This window comes from Leptosomus discolor, chromosome Z (assembly GCF_034619465.1).
Source record: "Leptosomus discolor isolate bLepDis1 chromosome Z, bLepDis1.hap2, whole genome shotgun sequence".
Lineage (NCBI taxonomy): Eukaryota > Metazoa > Chordata > Aves > Leptosomiformes > Leptosomidae > Leptosomus > Leptosomus discolor.
Window position 1 is genome coordinate 82,725,849 of NC_141419.1, and position 16,867 is coordinate 82,742,715.

The 16,867-nt window shown below is 41.3% G+C and overlaps 1 protein-coding gene across 3 annotated transcripts in view; it reads right to left on the bottom strand.

The window, feature by feature from the left end:
* Nucleotides 1–16,867, bottom strand: part of UNC13B (unc-13 homolog B) — a 195,971-nt gene that overhangs the window by 41,793 nt on the left and 137,311 nt on the right. For 2 of the 3 annotated variants that reach the window (XM_086479681.1, XM_086479679.1), the window contains 7 exons: nucleotides 16,170–16,320; nucleotides 15,128–15,196; nucleotides 12,203–12,292; nucleotides 10,611–10,745; nucleotides 9,649–9,782; nucleotides 8,652–8,737; nucleotides 878–1,004 (listed from right to left, as the gene is read on the bottom strand). In XM_086479681.1, coding sequence (XP_086335807.1) covers nucleotides 878–1,004; nucleotides 8,652–8,737; nucleotides 9,649–9,782; nucleotides 10,611–10,745; nucleotides 12,203–12,292; nucleotides 15,128–15,196; nucleotides 16,170–16,320 — 792 coding nt within the window. The remainder of the gene's footprint in view (nucleotides 1–877; nucleotides 1,005–8,651; nucleotides 8,738–9,648; nucleotides 9,783–10,610; nucleotides 10,746–12,202; nucleotides 12,293–15,127; nucleotides 15,197–16,169; nucleotides 16,321–16,867) is intronic. The other variant, XM_086479680.1, reaches the window with a different exon arrangement.

Below are 16,867 nucleotides of genomic sequence, written 5' to 3' on the forward strand. Positions count from 1 at the left end.
GACATGAGAAAGGCATTTTACTCTTGTAAAACAGGAACAATTTGTTCTCCATGCGCAGGATGGTAGTACAAGATATAACAAGCTCAAAGCAAAGAATAATTTGGAGGAGGGAAAACAGGAGTGTGTTAAACCCCCAAAACGCAATGGAGGGGTAACCGTGAAGCACAAGGAAAAAAGCTGCTTGAAGGATATGTGGAGCAACCATCACTGCAAGCCTCTGAAAACCAGTTAAACACTGGTCAGAAATAACACACCTGCTTTTGCCCTAGGCCAAATGTGGGACTGTAGCTACAGTATCCTCTCCAGGTTGCTCAGACAAACTTTTGGGCTCATAAACCTTCCTCAGGTCTGAAATCTACTGCTGCTTATTTAAGTTAAATAAAAGTTGCAAACAATTGCTTAGAGCTTAAAGAGCGATACCTTATCTGATGCTTCCAACTAAATGACCTGATCTTACCAAAAAAAAGAGAAAACATTATCTTTACTTACAAATCCTGCTGTGTGTGTATACATATGACATGCACACACACACATACATACAGACACACATACAGATAAAGATGTATCTATTAACACAAGAATGTAAGCACACACCCAGAAGCCTGCTGTTCAAGAACTGACTAAAGCCCCCACTGCGGGCACAAAGTGGCTTCTCAACTGGCCATGCCATTGCTAAAGCTTTTGAGATCTTGAGAGATACTGTACAATAAGGGATTGAATTGTGTCAGGGACAATGTCACAGAACACCAGAGGGGACAAACATGCACAGAAACACAGAAAATCAGGAGTGAAGAAAAGGTGTATCATCAAGGTACCCTCAAGGGAACACAAAGAGATGGATTGTGGGGATTTACTACAGAAGACATAACACACTCACGCTGGATATTCAGGCACTTTTCCCTTGAAGGCAGGCAGATCACGAACATATTCATTGTACAGCCACTTCACTTTGAAGTGTAAATTCATATAGTCCGCACTTTTACACAGTCTGTGTTTCTCATGCTCTGTAAGGAAGGGAAAAAAAAGCAGTTAGGTCTGAATTTACCATTATCACTACATCAGGCACAGAATGATCTTATAAAGCATGTCCACAGTATGCAACAGTTTTGAGGATGAAGCACCTATAAAGCCACAAAATCTTCACAACAGGATTTTGGCAGCAGGCAGGGGTTCTTGGTGGTTGACTGTTGGGGCTCTGGAGTTTATTTCTGTAGCACCAATTAATACTACCATTTGTTAAAGACTTCTTGGTTGTCAAAGCAATAAAAATAGAGCAACTTCTTATGAGCTTTCCATTTAACATACAGCAGTCCAGATTTCATCTTTGCAGGGAACAAATCAAAGAGAGCAAACTTGTTCATTCTTTGATATAAACAAAGGCAATACCATCATGTTACACTACATCCCCTAAGAGGTAAGAGTAGAAGGCATCAAGTTCTTCAGAGTTTGACAGTGTGAGTCACAAGCAAATTCAAACGAGCTACACAGGATCTGGAGCCTTCCTTGATCCCCAGTTTGGAGAAATTCATGACACTTCTCTTTCAGAAAGCATCAGTTTTCTTATTTGTATTGCCTTCCTGAGCACAGTCTGCTGAAGCGACCCATGGATCTGGACCTGCTGCTGAGCCTCTTCCTCCTGCCAGGTTTCGTTATGGTTTTGTACCCAGGCTAAGTCAGGACAACGCAGTTCCTCCCTGTATAATGCACATACCTCCACAATGCAACCCTTCCTACACACCTATGCTGCTAAAGCACTTGCCACACTCAGAGCTATGTTTCTCCAGAGATCACCTTCCCAGACCACTGTTCCCCTTTCTCTCTCATGAGAAGTGTATGCTCCATGTCTTGGCTCTCAAGGCCCTTCACAGCCTACGTCCACACTAGCATCTTTCAGGAGCTGACTCCCACCTCTTATCAGCCCACAATCCTTGTTTTTAAACTACTTGTTAAGTTCTCCCAAAAGCATCTCAATGCTTTCTCCCAAGCCACCCCTCATGTGCTTACACAGGTAGCTCCTTCTACTCCACTGCTTTTCTTCAAAATCCTCCTTGAAAGGAATAAAATTAATTCCTTTTTCATGATGCTAAGAAGACCCAGCAGCTGGCTTTTGCCTGCACTGCAATCCTGAATTACCATCTGACCAATTCTACACCACCGCTCCCTAGCGCTGCCTGTCCATATCCATCTCTTTCTTCTGCCAAGCTTCAACAGCACAAATACACTTTGTGCCAGGCTTCTTTGTTCACTCTAGCACCGCAGCAAGCCGCTATTCCATGACTACAGTGTGAGATATAAGATTAAAACATACATGACTTTGGCTTAGTTTTTTTTTTTCCCCAAAATGTGACTTCACGCTTGTCTCCCTACATTTTATGTGGTTACCTCATTAGTGATGTAACTTTCCAAGGGCATCACTGCTGACGTGTAGACAGGATCCAACTATGTTAAAAAGTGGAAGTCCTTCTCTTAACTTTGAATGGCTTTAATCTAGGACTTTGGTACAAGTGTCCAGTGACTGGGTAGATATATGTGCATGTCAGCAATACATGCTATAGACACTCATCAGCAGAAGATATGTCTTAATAATGTAAAATGGCCCCAGCTTCCTAATCAGTTACCTGACAGACAAGCTTATCTTACAATATCGTCATTTTCATGTAAATGTGAATTCTTCCAACTATTTCAAAACATTAGGAAACTTCCACATCTCTCTTGAAGCTTCAACAAGATGCACAAGAAGAAAGACTAAATAAATTATAAATTATCCAACTGAAACCACAAAAACCAAAGAACTTTTCATGCATAATTATTCCATAATCCTTGTCAAATCCTAAGCAGTGGAACACTCCAGTGAATTGCCTGCAAAACTCTGTAACAGTGTAATACAGATTTCCGTCTAATTCACATGCAGCAGATCAGCACAGAAGCAATCTCAAAAAAAACAAAGAAAAAAGAAAAAAGAAACTCAACCTTTGCTTTAAATAAATTAAAATGCCTAAAATCTGAGAGACACAGTGATGATGGGGTGTCCTCAAGGGTGATGATTCAATGGACAAATTACTTTACATGTGCTACTATTTCACATGTACTATGATCCATTACTCTCCACAGTGAATTTGCTTATATTGGACCCAAGGAAAGTCCATTCCTGTTTTACAGTAATAAATCTAATATCTTTCTTGAGCACTAAGGAAGTATGAGTATACTCAGTGTCTGAACTGCTGACCTCCCTCAAGAACAACTACAGAAGAAAACACAAAGCTCTCTCCACAGATCTAAAACTGAAAACCAACACAGCAATAACAGTGCCTGCTTAGCTCCTTGTGAGTGAGGAAATCAATGGACAATTATAACTTCATTAACTTTGATAAGCACTGCCACCCAGGCGCTGTGCCCGCATGGGGAAAGTGCTGTTCCTGCAGAGGGATGGTCTGACTTGGAGGTAATAAGGACTCAAATCAGATTTATTTCCTCAAAATTAAGCAGCGTACTAAAAACAAGTGATTCAAGCACTTTCTTATTTTTTTAGGACATTTAAAACACTACTAAGTTGCAGAAGATGAACACACAAAGCAGCCACAGAAGCCGAAGCCCAAGGACTGCTACTAGACTATCCAGCCATCTAAGCAGTAAAGGAGAGGCTTGACACCAAGGGGATAAAGCTACAGGAAGGTAAAAGAAAGAAGGAGAGGTCTTACCACCATAAAAGAGAACTTTACGTATGCGAAAGAAAGGTGGGGCTTGTAACAGAGAAAAGACAGAGGTGAACTATATCAGCTCAAACATGATGGAGGACAAAGAAAGCCAACAAAGCCCCCAAACCCCCTCATCCCCAACAGCTCATACCACCTGCCTTCCCCCCCTTCAATGGGCCCTGCATGGTTTTGATCAGCTGCTTTCTTTGTAAAGGGAAATGGTTAAGAGTGACACGAAAACACACCAGCCAGAGGTATACTTTGAAAACCCATTTTAGAAAAAATAAAGTGAAGAGCATGGGAGCCATCAGTCTTAGCACATTTCTGTTCTGCTTTATAACCTGCTGGCTTTTAAAGAGCTTAGCAGCAGCTACAGCAGAAAAGTGCATAGATATTTTGCAGCAACTGCTGTGTTTTATCCTGAAAAGACCGCAATATTCTGTAAGTCTCTCACATTTCCTCAGCAGATTTCATCTGCAAACTGTCTCCTCCAGAGAAGAGCTTTTAGGGTCACCGAGGCCATATTATTAAGGCATTAATAGGGAACTGCTTCCTAGCAGCACACTTTCTAGTGTCATGTTCAGTCCTATTTTTCAGGCAGAGAACAGGACTTCCATCACATCCTTAATCCATAGACTTTTTTTTCTTTATTCTCAGCCTACTTCCCATGGGTTAATTTCTAGCAAATAATGCCAAATTTCTGCAAAGAAACACTAATAGATACTGTGGCAGTTGAAGTGTTAACACTTTAGACAGCTGGCATCTGTGTGTGCATCTGATCCCCCTTCCCCTTATTAGAAGTGAGAATGTGGCAGAATGATTTATTTCAATCATGCCCGCCAAGTCTACTCATTCTCTCTTCCTGTCAGAGATGCTTCCAATTTGCAACTCTCCTAATGTGTCCAAAATAAGATGAAATGTTGCTGTCAAAGATGACATTGATCTTCTATTACTGTTTTTTAATGTCTTCCTAGTAAAGGAAGAGCAGAAGCCCTCTTTGCTTGGGGTGTTTGTGCTTTCTGGGTCACGGAGTTTTCACAGCAGACAGCAAGAGAACAGGTAACTCCAGTTACCAGTGGGCTCACAAGGAGTCTATCCAGCTGCTGAGCACCGGTCAGCATCCCAGAGGTGGAGCTAACTGTGTGACTTGGAAAAATCTTCCTCTACGCTACAGTGACTCCAGGGCAGCATGCTCTTGCCAGCCAAGTCTGGGCCACACGACATGTCTATCCAATCTGTTTTACTCTTGGGTTGATGGGGATCATGGGACACTTCTCAATGCCTTGCCCTGTACTGCCTTCACCAGCCAGGAGGGAAGAGCCAGGTCTGCTGTTCACTGTGCCCTGAGCTGTCACTGCTTTGGGGATGGAGAAAACAAAACAAGCAGGGTAGATCCTGGAGTTTCCTTCGGGCAGATAAAAACACAAGATAGGTCTGCAGCACACTTGCCTTCCAGCAGTCAAACACACTGCTGCCATGACTATTGCTACCAGCTGCTGAATGTACTTTAAATAGAAAATAGGAGTTCAATTTTTATGGCCTGAACATTTTACACATTAGCAATTTGACTCTTCAGAAGGGGCCCAAAGGACACACGCTGCAGCATCCACAGGCTAGCAAGACTTTTGGTTCTGAAGCCCCTACACACTATATCCTAGGTACAAATTAGCATTTATACATTGCCCTGCACAGGCTGCATTGTGCACATTAGGATAAGCTCCAGCTGGGAGAGGCATGGTTAGCTGCCACTTGTGGGGAAAAAGGAAGACAACTCACACAGCCACGCACTGCTTTCCAGCTCAGAGAAGCCCTCTCCCTCCCACCTGAGCCTCCTAGCTCTCTTCCACACTGCATATTGGACAGCAATGCAGAAGAATCAGGCTGGAAGGAGGAGGGAGCAGTTTCACACAGCCAGGACCAGACTCTTTCTACACCAAAGCCACTGCATGGCCTTTAAGCTAGAAGAAAATTTACTACCACTGCAGAGTGAAAGCGCCAGAGATCCTCAAGCGTCACCCCAGCCAGTAGGGAAGGAACAGAGCTGGAACAGAACATGACCTGGACGTCCAACCTCAGCAATTATTCTTCATCAGACATTATCTACATCTTAATGGCTCAGATACAGCAAAGGGGCTATTGCCCAGAACTGCTCAGCCTACCATCAAAACACAACTGGAGTGCCTACTCAGAACAGGAGTCTCCTTACAGTACATACCCTCCATTTCTGCAGGATGGTCTTCCAAGTCTTCTTTGCAGATTAGCTCCATCACTGCCATAAAACTACAGTACACTAAAGCTAATATTAGCAGCTACATCCGAAGTGCTAAAACTAAGGGTAACAGATGAAAGTCTTTGCCTAGTCACAACTATAAACTCTACCAAGGAGCATGAACTTACCACTTGGTGAGGTGAGTGAGCTCATGTTATCCAGAACTTAGGAACAGAAAATAAGGGAAAACACCATGAACAAAGTTAGAAGCAAGTGCTATACTCTGGGTTCATGTGCACATATCTCCACAAAACAGATTAGCTCTTGTTGCAGAGAGCTCCTGATGCATACGGATCTTGGAGCACACCAGACGTACCTAGGAATTACTCCACAAACTGACAAAGAGAGGAATATGAAACTCTTGGTTAAACTGGTAGAAAAATTAGCAACTCAAACTGAGAAATGACAGAACCAAGAGCCAAGGACAGCAAATCTAATCGTCATCCCTCACATCACTTAATCTGTTTCCTTTAATCCTTTTTTTCCCCTCATTTAAAAGAAAAAAGTAGGGAGATAATTCAATAATCTGTATTTAAAATACATTCAGTGAGGCTGTAATAGAATTATTGTAGAGCTTGTTCTTTAGGTTATTTTCATAAGTTTCTGGAAAGTAAAGCAGTGAGGAATCACTCTTGCCTCAAATAGAATTCTGCACCTTGAGGATTTCTTGAATACATATTTGGAAGAGGCACACACCAACACAGACTCTATCATTGTTCAATCCTCCTGCAGGACTTGTACAGCTAGAGTACAGATACACGTACCACGCAGTTTTTCAGCTTTCATTCAAAATGCAAATCCTTCCCTTTCCATCAGCTGCCTTTGTGTCAACTTTTCTCACTAAGAAATATTTTGAAGAGGGATGCTCTTTCAGCAAGTATTTGCTATGCACTGATGAACTCACAGGTGGAAACATTATGCCAATCCTTGTCTTAAGAAGCTCACAAGTGACCAGAAGGATGTCAGAAAAAGCTAAACTAAGCTCAGATTCTCCAGTGGGGACACAGTCAAAGGGGACATGCTATGAGATGTGAACAGAGAAAACCTGGGAGGCAGACTTAACCCGGGCACTGGTAAATACAGCCATTTACAAGAGAAAAAAAAAAAAAAATCAGTCGAATTGACAGTCAAATTCACACACACAATCAGCTGCAGCTGCATTTTGGATGCAACAGGGAAAGGTAATCCTAGGAAAGTCAGCGACTATATTTGTAGTGTTCCAGTTCTCATGGCTGCTGATAAAGGAGGCACTTTCAACACGTACAAGAGCAAACTGGATTATAAATTCCTGAGGTGAGCACACAGGGGTAAACAAGGACAAAATGGAAAGGGAAGCCAAAATGGTTTGCAGAAGAAAACAGTTTATAGGGAAAGTCAACATTAAGTTATCACAGTTGCCTTATCTCTAACACATGAGCAAGTAGCAACAGTCACTATAAAAGAGACTCTTCAGCATAGTTAGTAGGTCTTGGTCCTTCTTCCCAGTGTCTGTTCTTACATCAACGGGACCTCACAAGACAAAGGCACTGTGGGGTACAAGAGTATATAACGAGTTCCTAACACAGAAGTGAGAACATTTCATCCAGACCTGAAGCCTGCTGAATTCAAGCCTAGAGCAGGCAAAGGGTGTGTGTCTCCCAGCACAGTTTCTTCCCCTGTTGCGTTGACAGAGACTAAGACATAGACGGAATCAATCTTCTTCACTTACAGAGCAACCCCACAGACTGGTCCCGAGGAACAAAATGCAAGAAACTCTGTTACTGGCAGCAGGTTTTTTCCTGAAGAGTCTAACAGGCTGTCAGTCTTATAAGTGAGCTTAGATTGAACTGGGGCAAATGCATTGAGCATAATTTTCTGAGTGACCAAAAGCAGTAACTTGACTTGATTTTGGAATATGAATACAGCTGCCACACCATAGGCAGCACTGGCACTTCGGTTTTATCACAGTATCACCTTACAGATGATCATAAAGCCTGACCTTGCAAAATACTGGGAGAACAACTGCTACCTCAGCTGCAGAGCCAGTAGGAGCTGGATGCTCTCTGAACCTTGGTAGAAGATGATTACATTGTGCAAATGAATTTACAGAACTAAATCCAAGTTCAGAAATGGTAATCAACCATCAGAAGAGTACTACAAGTAGCAGAATTCCTTTCTGGGAGTTTGCTGGGCTCTGCACGCCTAACTCATTTTCAGAAACAGTAAAATTTCTGCTTTACTAGGAATCTGATGGAATTCCGCAAATATTAATTTGAAATGAAGATGTCTGCGGCAGGATTTGTTCTAACAGCATTTCTGCCAATGGCTTAGACTGTGCTGTATCATGCAGGAAACTATAGCCTTGGCACAACCCAGAGTTCACCTACTTCTCCAGTCCTTTCCACCAGTGTACATTGCAGAATGAAGCTGCTGCTGATAGTTATCCTCAGGCCAAAGTGAACATCTGATTCCAAACCAGCTGGCATGACAATAAATAGCTTGCAACACAGCCTGACACACAGGTCTAGAGCTCATGCAGATCTCAGCCTTGATTCTCACTGACAATGCAGCAGTCCACAAACAAACCACTTGAAATGCGTGCTCCAAATAGTGATGCTACCAATGTGCTTAAGCCTCATTTATACCAAACGGATGAAGAACAAGAGATCAGCAACAAGTCAGCTGGCAGCAGTGAGGAATTCTCTTACCTTCCATGGCATATTTCATATCCTGGGCAAAAAGACTCCACATCACCTCCGCACTAATCTTCCCAACAGCAAGCTCCTGAGGAAACCTGAGGGGACATTTGGGAAAGGCTTTGGCATGTATCAGACCAAAGGGCTCTTCTTTATTCAGCTCTGAGCTAATTTAGACACTTCCTTCAGCCTAGATAAATGATCAGGTGGAAACTGGAGATCATGGACTCATCTCGGTGGCATAGACTAAATAACCTGAAAACAACACTGCTTTTGAGACTGGTTTTAAGCCAAAAAGCCAGGCCCTGGACGTCTCTCCTAGAAGAGACGCATACAACAATTCTAGGAATATGATCTCGATGACTTTGCACCTTTTCCCCCTTTTTTTGGCAATTTTCTTTTTCCTTTTTCTTTTCTTTCTAGGGTTATTAGGCTGACAGGTAAACACTAATCTAGTGTCCCCGCCATGTTACATCAATGATCACTAGGGCATAATCCAGATCTTTGTGCATAATAACTTATCAGACATCACTCTCTCTCCTGCCCTGTGGCACTGTTGGAGGAGTACCCAGGTTCCTGTCCAATGCTGTGCCAAACCCACCCAACGCAATCTCCTAGTGCTGCACTGACACCATGTTCCTAAATCACAGCATAAGGTGTCGTCACCATGGCACCACTGTGTGCATCAATATGCATCTCAGAACTGCTCAACATCAGAAAAAACCAAAAGAACTCTCACCCCTTTTTCAGGTGCCTCCCTGAGTTCAGGATTGTAATAATCAGGGTGTTTGTGCTCGAACGCCATCGTAACTGAACCTTTTGAAACTCTTCCATCCCAATCAAAAAGAGTTATTTATATAGACAGAGACAGATAAGACAGAAAGACAGACAGACAAGATAAGTACTTCTATAAATACACAAGTGACAGAAGAGATAGAAAGCAGTTGAACAAATAAAGCAGAACACACAGAGACTAGAATTAGCCACAGAGGACATGGAAGATTCTTACTGATTCAGAACTGGGGTGTAAGAATTCTTGTCTTCTTCTATGATGGAAACTATCAAAGTGATGAGCTTGGGCCAGAAATCCAGGTTCCTGATGCTGGGGCCCTGTTCCTCAGGAGGAAGGTCCTGATTTTTGTTCTGGGAAGCAAGCCATTAGAAAACCAGTGTAAATTTAATGGGGAAAGAAAAATCTGGCAAATGTAGATCACCATACTAACTCCAAGCACTAACTATCTGTGGACCCCTTCTTCTGAAGAGCTTACAATTATTAATGTTTGCTGGCAGCTTGCGCGATCTAATGCAAAACACAGTAACATGCCAACATGCCAAACCATGTTGTTTACCAGTGGCCTCAAACCCAAATAATCTCTGTTTTGTCATTTACCATGTCAAGAGCAGGTCAGGCTCCAGGAGACCTGCTGAGACAACATTTGCTCTAAACTTGTTCCAAATACTTGCTTTTTAGGCACCTAGGTTGATGACTATATCCACGTTGACACATTGTTCATGCATTACTACAGAACGGCCAGCAGAGCTTTCATGGATTTGAAAACAGCTTGTGCCTAGAGGTACCTTATAAGCCCAGTGCAGGACACTGGCTGCTAAAAAACAAGATAAAATTTCACTGCTTGAGGTTTATCTATGCTAAAGACAGTTTTCTTGATCAGTCTACATTTGCTCTAACTGGCTTTTGCTCACTCAAAGCTGCATCAAACCTTCCCTTCACAAATAACTGAAAATAAAATAGCTGAGGCCGGCAAAACAAATTGTAATTAGTTAATGTGAAACAATTATCATCCTCCACTTACTAATTAGCGCTCATTAATTGATTACAAGTTTTGTGCATTCAGAAGATAACAAGTCACATAATTCTGTTTGTGTTGGCTTTTTCTATCAACCAGTATTCTTGTTACTATCTTAAGAAAATCAGAAACTTAGATTTCTGCCTGCTTATCAGCTACTTACAGGATCTGTCTGGTACTCGCGACTGTACAGCTCATGACAGTTGTTGAAAATGTACTCATAGGTGGAGTTGAGGCAAGCTTTTACACAGTCCTTCACTACCTGGCTGGCTCGGGGTGGACTCTGCAGCTCTTGGACCTGGCAAGGAGACAATAAAAAGAGTCAAACAAAGCACTGCTCATAAATTGAACAGGGAAAGAACAAGTCACTGGTTTGGGAACTACCCAGGACCTGGTGGATGCGCTTTCGGCAACTTGCGCTATCAGTGACCTGAAACCATGCGCGGGCTGCTCTCCCCAGGCCTAAAACAGCAGTGACAATTCTTATGTCCCCGCAGAATCATTTGGAGCATAAAAGAGATTTTGAAGTGCCAAGGAAGATTCTTCACAATAAATCAATCACGTGGCTCGATATGTGTGTAATCTGAGCCAAGCACACACAATTTCTACTAAATTTATAGAATTTTGCTATGAAGCCAGAGAGAAATCTTTTCCAACACTGGAAGAACGTGCAACAGACCAGCGGAGCACATTACACCCAATCTGGAAAGTCCTACTGAAGTCCAAACACTCGCATGCCTTTAAATACAAAAACTTTCTTTAAGGACATCATCACAAGCTTTATTGAATTTTAAAGCACACCAGAATCCTTAGGGACATGGCAAGTGATAAGCCTTCTCCTCTTGCAAAAACAGCTCTTTTCATTATTTCACTGTCACGTTGTTTTAGAAAAACTCTGCACGGTGACTTTAGACTGAACAGATATGCAGGCATTGCCTTGCGAATAAACTATAACCTGAGACAATTTTGATATTGCCCCTACTTCTAAAATTATCAGAGTGCTTCTATAAAGCAAACTTCCAATACAGATGTATCATCTCAATTAACATTTTCAAAACAAAGTTCCAAACTGTCATTTACCCTAGGGCTTAAGAGTAAAATTTCCAGAAATAGCTCAAATTAAAGACTTTCTTTGTTTTGATAAGATAAAAGTTACTAATTGATATGCGCTAAACTACATCAGTATTTTCAAAAAGTTTAGAAACAAAAATCAATAATTAAAAACAATCTCATTACACATTGCTAGAACAATAAATTTAACTACCAAACCAGCACATTAGCATTCATAACAACTCTCCTGGATCTCTACTGAGAGATAATATCCCATTTCAGTATCCTACCTTCCAAGAAATAAACTTTAAAATATCTACTAGATCAAAGATGGTGAAGAGATGGTAGTGACTGATAAACATTGGAGACAGTTTTATTAGGAAAAGCTCCCCAACGCCATTAACAAAAGCAAATTATCTTCCTAAAACCAGACAATTTTCTTTTTTGCTCTTGTTTTTTTTTTTAAATTATTTTGTGCTACATTTATGGATTAAGAACCCCAGGTAAAAAACAATCTTCATTTTCATGATGCAAAAAGTGAAGTAAAGATAAAACGTGGATGCTTATTTCATGGTCAGCAGATGATCTCCATTTTCCTTAAGTGTCTAAAGCACAGCAACATGAAACAATGTTTTGAAAACGGGAAACCAACTCCTGTGGCAAAAACTGCAGAGACCTCATTCCCATCCCCACCCATAACACTACCTTCATCCTGAAAAAAGTGATGCTGGTCAGCAAATCCACTGTAGACTTCAGGTCCTGCAGGCGTTCGCGGCTGCTGGCTGGGAAGTTATTCTGTCGATAAAAAAGGGAAATCCTGTTGGAAAGCACAGTCAGATCCATGCAAGGCTTCAAGCATGTGCTAAATAAGGAAAGTGTCTTGGAAACATTTCCTGCTTGAAAAGCTTGTACCAGTCAAAACAATGCTCAATAAATAGGGCCTTTTTGCTGCAGAAGCTTATCTGTTTGCTTAATTAAACAGCTTCTCATATGGATGTAAAGTTTGTGGATGCCAGGAGGCTGACAACCCTCGGTGGCAGGAGATCTCTCCTTGGCTATAGAAGGAGCAGGCAGCAAAAGCAACAGCCTTGCCACGGGGAGCCCCGGCATCTTGTTGGGGTTGCTTGTGCAGCCCAATTCCTTTCTGCACTCACTGCCTGATTTTTTGGCTTCTCTTCTGAGACATCAAGAGGTGTGGTGTATTAGCAACCTGTCCAGAGAAATAAACTGGACTGAGAAGGGTAAACGAGCACTGTTCACTGTAAGAAGTCACTGTAACCACTCAGTCCCATGTAAGATCCATTCTGCCAAGCATGTATCCTTCAGTGCCTCCTTGGCTCTAATGCATTATTTTAAAAACTCTGCCTACCACCCCACTGTCTGTAGCCACAGATTCCTCTTCCACTCCCTGGGTTCCACTGAAATTAGAAGTCTTATTGTTGCTTCCAGATATGATAAAAAATATGTGTGTGTATGTATATATACATGTATGTAAATGCATATGCTGAATGCAGCAAGCTTTGTTTCTTGGAAGGGACTGTACCCTTTCTGACCCCAGGCACTCTGCCCTTTCCTACATTCCCGCTCTTCCCTTGCTGTGTCCTTTAACAGCATCCACATTCCTCAGTACTTCTTACATTCAAGCTGATGAGATTGGTTTTGCTGCAAGTAAATTAGCAAAGGCAACCTTCGCTTGGACAGTCTCTTCATCAAAAAATTACTAGAGACAAAGGTAAAAAGGGGAGCAAGTTTTCATTTATTACTGAGGACTTGCAGAAAAACATGCCGTCCCTTAACAACAATTGAGCATTGCTGCAGTTCAGCTAAACACTGCAGGCAATTTAATGTTTTTTACAGCCATTTATAGATGCTCATTCCTAGACAACTCTCTTTTTAAAGTTAAGCTGTCCATGCATGGACTCTCTGCCACTCAGGGAATTTACCAAAATCAAAGAGTTCCATGGGTCAAGATTTAATCACAAACCATTGGATGAATGTTCGGGACAGAATGCCTGTTCTTGATTAGGAATAATAATCAGGAAAAGACAACATTATATTGAAATTCAACCTGCTCTATGCTTATGGCAGCTAGCTACCAACCAACAAAAAGGACAACTGACATGCATACAGAATAACTGTACTTGCTCACAAAACACTTTTCAAAAAAATTATTGAGCTGGTGACTTGCAGCTACTCTTGAGAGGGTTCCACCTCTCCCCTCTTCACCTGCCACACCACCCTGGAGGGAACACACATTGGTTTGACACAGTATTTTTCACAAACCCACACTGCTAGTTATTCATTGTTTTAAGCATTCACAAATAGCTTGATTAAATTAGAGGAAGGAGGAGGTTCAATCTGAGTTTAAGTCGGGTAATTTAAATTGTAAATTGCCATCTCCTGTCTTGAAAGCTGGACACTAACACCTTTTTCTTCCAGACCTTAACCTGCCCTCAGAGGTCTTAAAATAATCAGTAAGAGCTCCCAAATTGCTTCAGCCATTTCTCTAAATATTCTGCCAGTTAGATAACATCTATATTATTTAAACTACACAAATCTTTCTTAGTCCTTTTACCTAAGATCTCACTTGTTTGCCAAAGGTTTAGTTGCATCAGCCACGGGAAAGCAGCTTTTACTGAAGAGACACCAAACAAAAAAGGCATAACCACTACAGATTCTTACTGCCATGTGTTGATAATTTTCCTTCTGCTACTCAGAGGATCAGTGATCTCTTTAGACCTTCTCTTACTAGTAATGTAGTTTTAGAATAGCTCTTTACACAACATTCCTTTTATCTTCTTTTGCACCTTGCCCTTTGTCCTTTTTGTTTGTCTTCCTATTTCACTTCTCCTCTTAGTCTGCTTGTTTCCCTCCTCTATATGCTTTACTGTGTTTCAGATAAATGCACCAGAAGAGGATCTACTCTTAAATAAATAAATAAATAAATAAATATTCAAAACTCACATTTTGCCACCATTTTAAAATTTTTTAATAATTAATTAGTCACTAATTAAAATAATATAGCAAGTAATTAAAAAAAAAAAAAAGCCAAGTAACATGATAAGACTGACTCTGGAGTAGCAAAGAAAGAAACTAGAGGGTTTAAGAAGCCTGATAGAATGATGCCAACATTTGAAACTCATCTCTTCCCAATGTCCTAAAGTGTAGGGGGGATCTCAACCTGAGAGCACATCTTGTAGATCCAAAGTCAGGGACAGTGACTCGAGTTTGCCAAACCCAAAATAAGTGACAACATGGCTGCAGGTCTTTTCTGCCTTACTAGGGGACAGCAAGCTTGTCTTCCCTTTGTAGATACTACCTTGAAGTAGTTGATAAGAATAATTCAAATTAATTAATCCAATACAACTTGCGTTTCTGGTAGAGTATCAGAGATAGTTCACAATCTTTAAATTACTTCAGAAGTCTTGAGGAGGTTATAATGGAAGAAAAAAAAATGGTCTAAGTTCTACCCACGAGGAAAACAAAACAGTGCTTAAGCAAAAAGCTTGTCATGACAATTTCGGAAGACACAAGCTACCCAAAAGGTTAGAAACGTAAGAGAAATCCAAATGGTGTGTTTCCCCTCTGCCTACCAGAGTGCCCTAAAGGATTCTGTTTATTCCCACTCACCCTGTACATTGAGAGATCAATCCGAAGTGAATTATGAAGCTGGTCCAGAAGCTTCACAAATCGTTCTTTCTGTCGAGCAGAAAACACCAACAAACATCACATATCATCACAGTCCAACCGATGTTCAGAGTAAGCAGCAGGGTATCATGGAATCAGTGTCAGATCTCAGGAGAGAGGGAGGAAGCAATATGGATGCATGCTATTGTGCAACACTATTTTCTTTCGATTCTTGGATTTACTCTTATACTGTAATTATTTCTGAAGTCTGTGTAACATTAGAATAGTCAGAAGAATACTCCATTATCCCTCTGAAGTAGAGGCAGAACAAAAAACCCTCTGATCTCTAGTCTGCAATTTGTACCAAACTTATATTTAAGAGAAAACATTTATTCAGAGATTAATAAAGAAACAGGCAGAAAAGGTTCTAACTCAGCGCAACAACACAGCTCCAAGATCTTATCTATTATTTCAGTGACAAGGACTACAGGCTTCTTGTGACTATCTTCTCGAGGTCAGGTCCCTACTGGATTCTGATTTGGCGCTGTGAACACCTCCTCATTCAGTCTATAAATTCTCAGACTGATGTGAAGCACGAGCTTTTCCAAATACTTTTCCAGCACGCTCAATTCCAACACATGCTGTACGAAAAACATTTTAACCATTAGGGGGAGAGACTTTTTTTGTTTTCTCTTAAACGGTTGCTGTTTTTCAAAACAACGTTCTGAAACTATCAGATCACACGTTATATTTTATCAACAGCATCACCACTCAGAGTTTAATATTATTTGCTCATTCCATATGACCTGTGCTCCAGTCTAATTCAAACACAAAGAACAGACATCACTCTGCATTACACTGATTAATATCTAAAATGTGTGATGATTTCAAGAATAAAATAGTCCTCTTTGTCTAGTCTGGAAGAGCTCCACAGCTTCCAACTCCTCACAGATTTAATGTTCCTTAAACAAAACAAGTTATTTATTGAAAGGCAGAAGCATGAAGGCAAATTACAGAAGTCCACTTGTAGCATCACCAAACATACCCCAAAATTGGAGGCTGCAAAGCGGTCCGAAGCAGACACGTTTGTGGAGGCAGTGGTGTGCGCATAATAAGCGTTGATATTGGCAAGTAAGGTGCTCATCACAGCTGGCACGCCTGGGCACATGTATTTAGAGGAGAGACATGCAAAATGCCTGCAAAAGGACAGTTCTGTAAGTCATTCTGGTCTCTTTTGTGTAGCACAACTTGACCCTATCCCTTTGATAGCCCCCTTGCTCTGACTGGCACCATGAACAGATCAAAGTTATGTTTTCTCCCTTTCTGTAAATCTCCAGCATCTCAGAGGTTTTTCATAAAGATGCCATCTAGACAACAGATACACTCAAAATGAGAGAAATCCCGTCACTACAGCCCTTGATCATGAAATAGCTTCTCAACTATTTGCTCGCAACAGCTTTTGACTTAGATGATACTTTGGGTCCTGATGTCATTTCCTAGAACCAAGCCTGACACAAGGAAATCTATATAATTTGCTGCCACTGGAGGCAGCCACAGGTTCTGAGGTGACATGAGGCAACGGCAATTAGAAAGCCTTCAAGCACAGGAAGATCACATACTAGTATTTCTGCACATACTAGTAGTTCTGCGCTGCATTGATATGTGATTCCTGAGGGCTAACTGTTCCAGCCTGCAGGAAACACCACACTCATTTGCATTTTCCCATTTAACTGCTCTCATTAA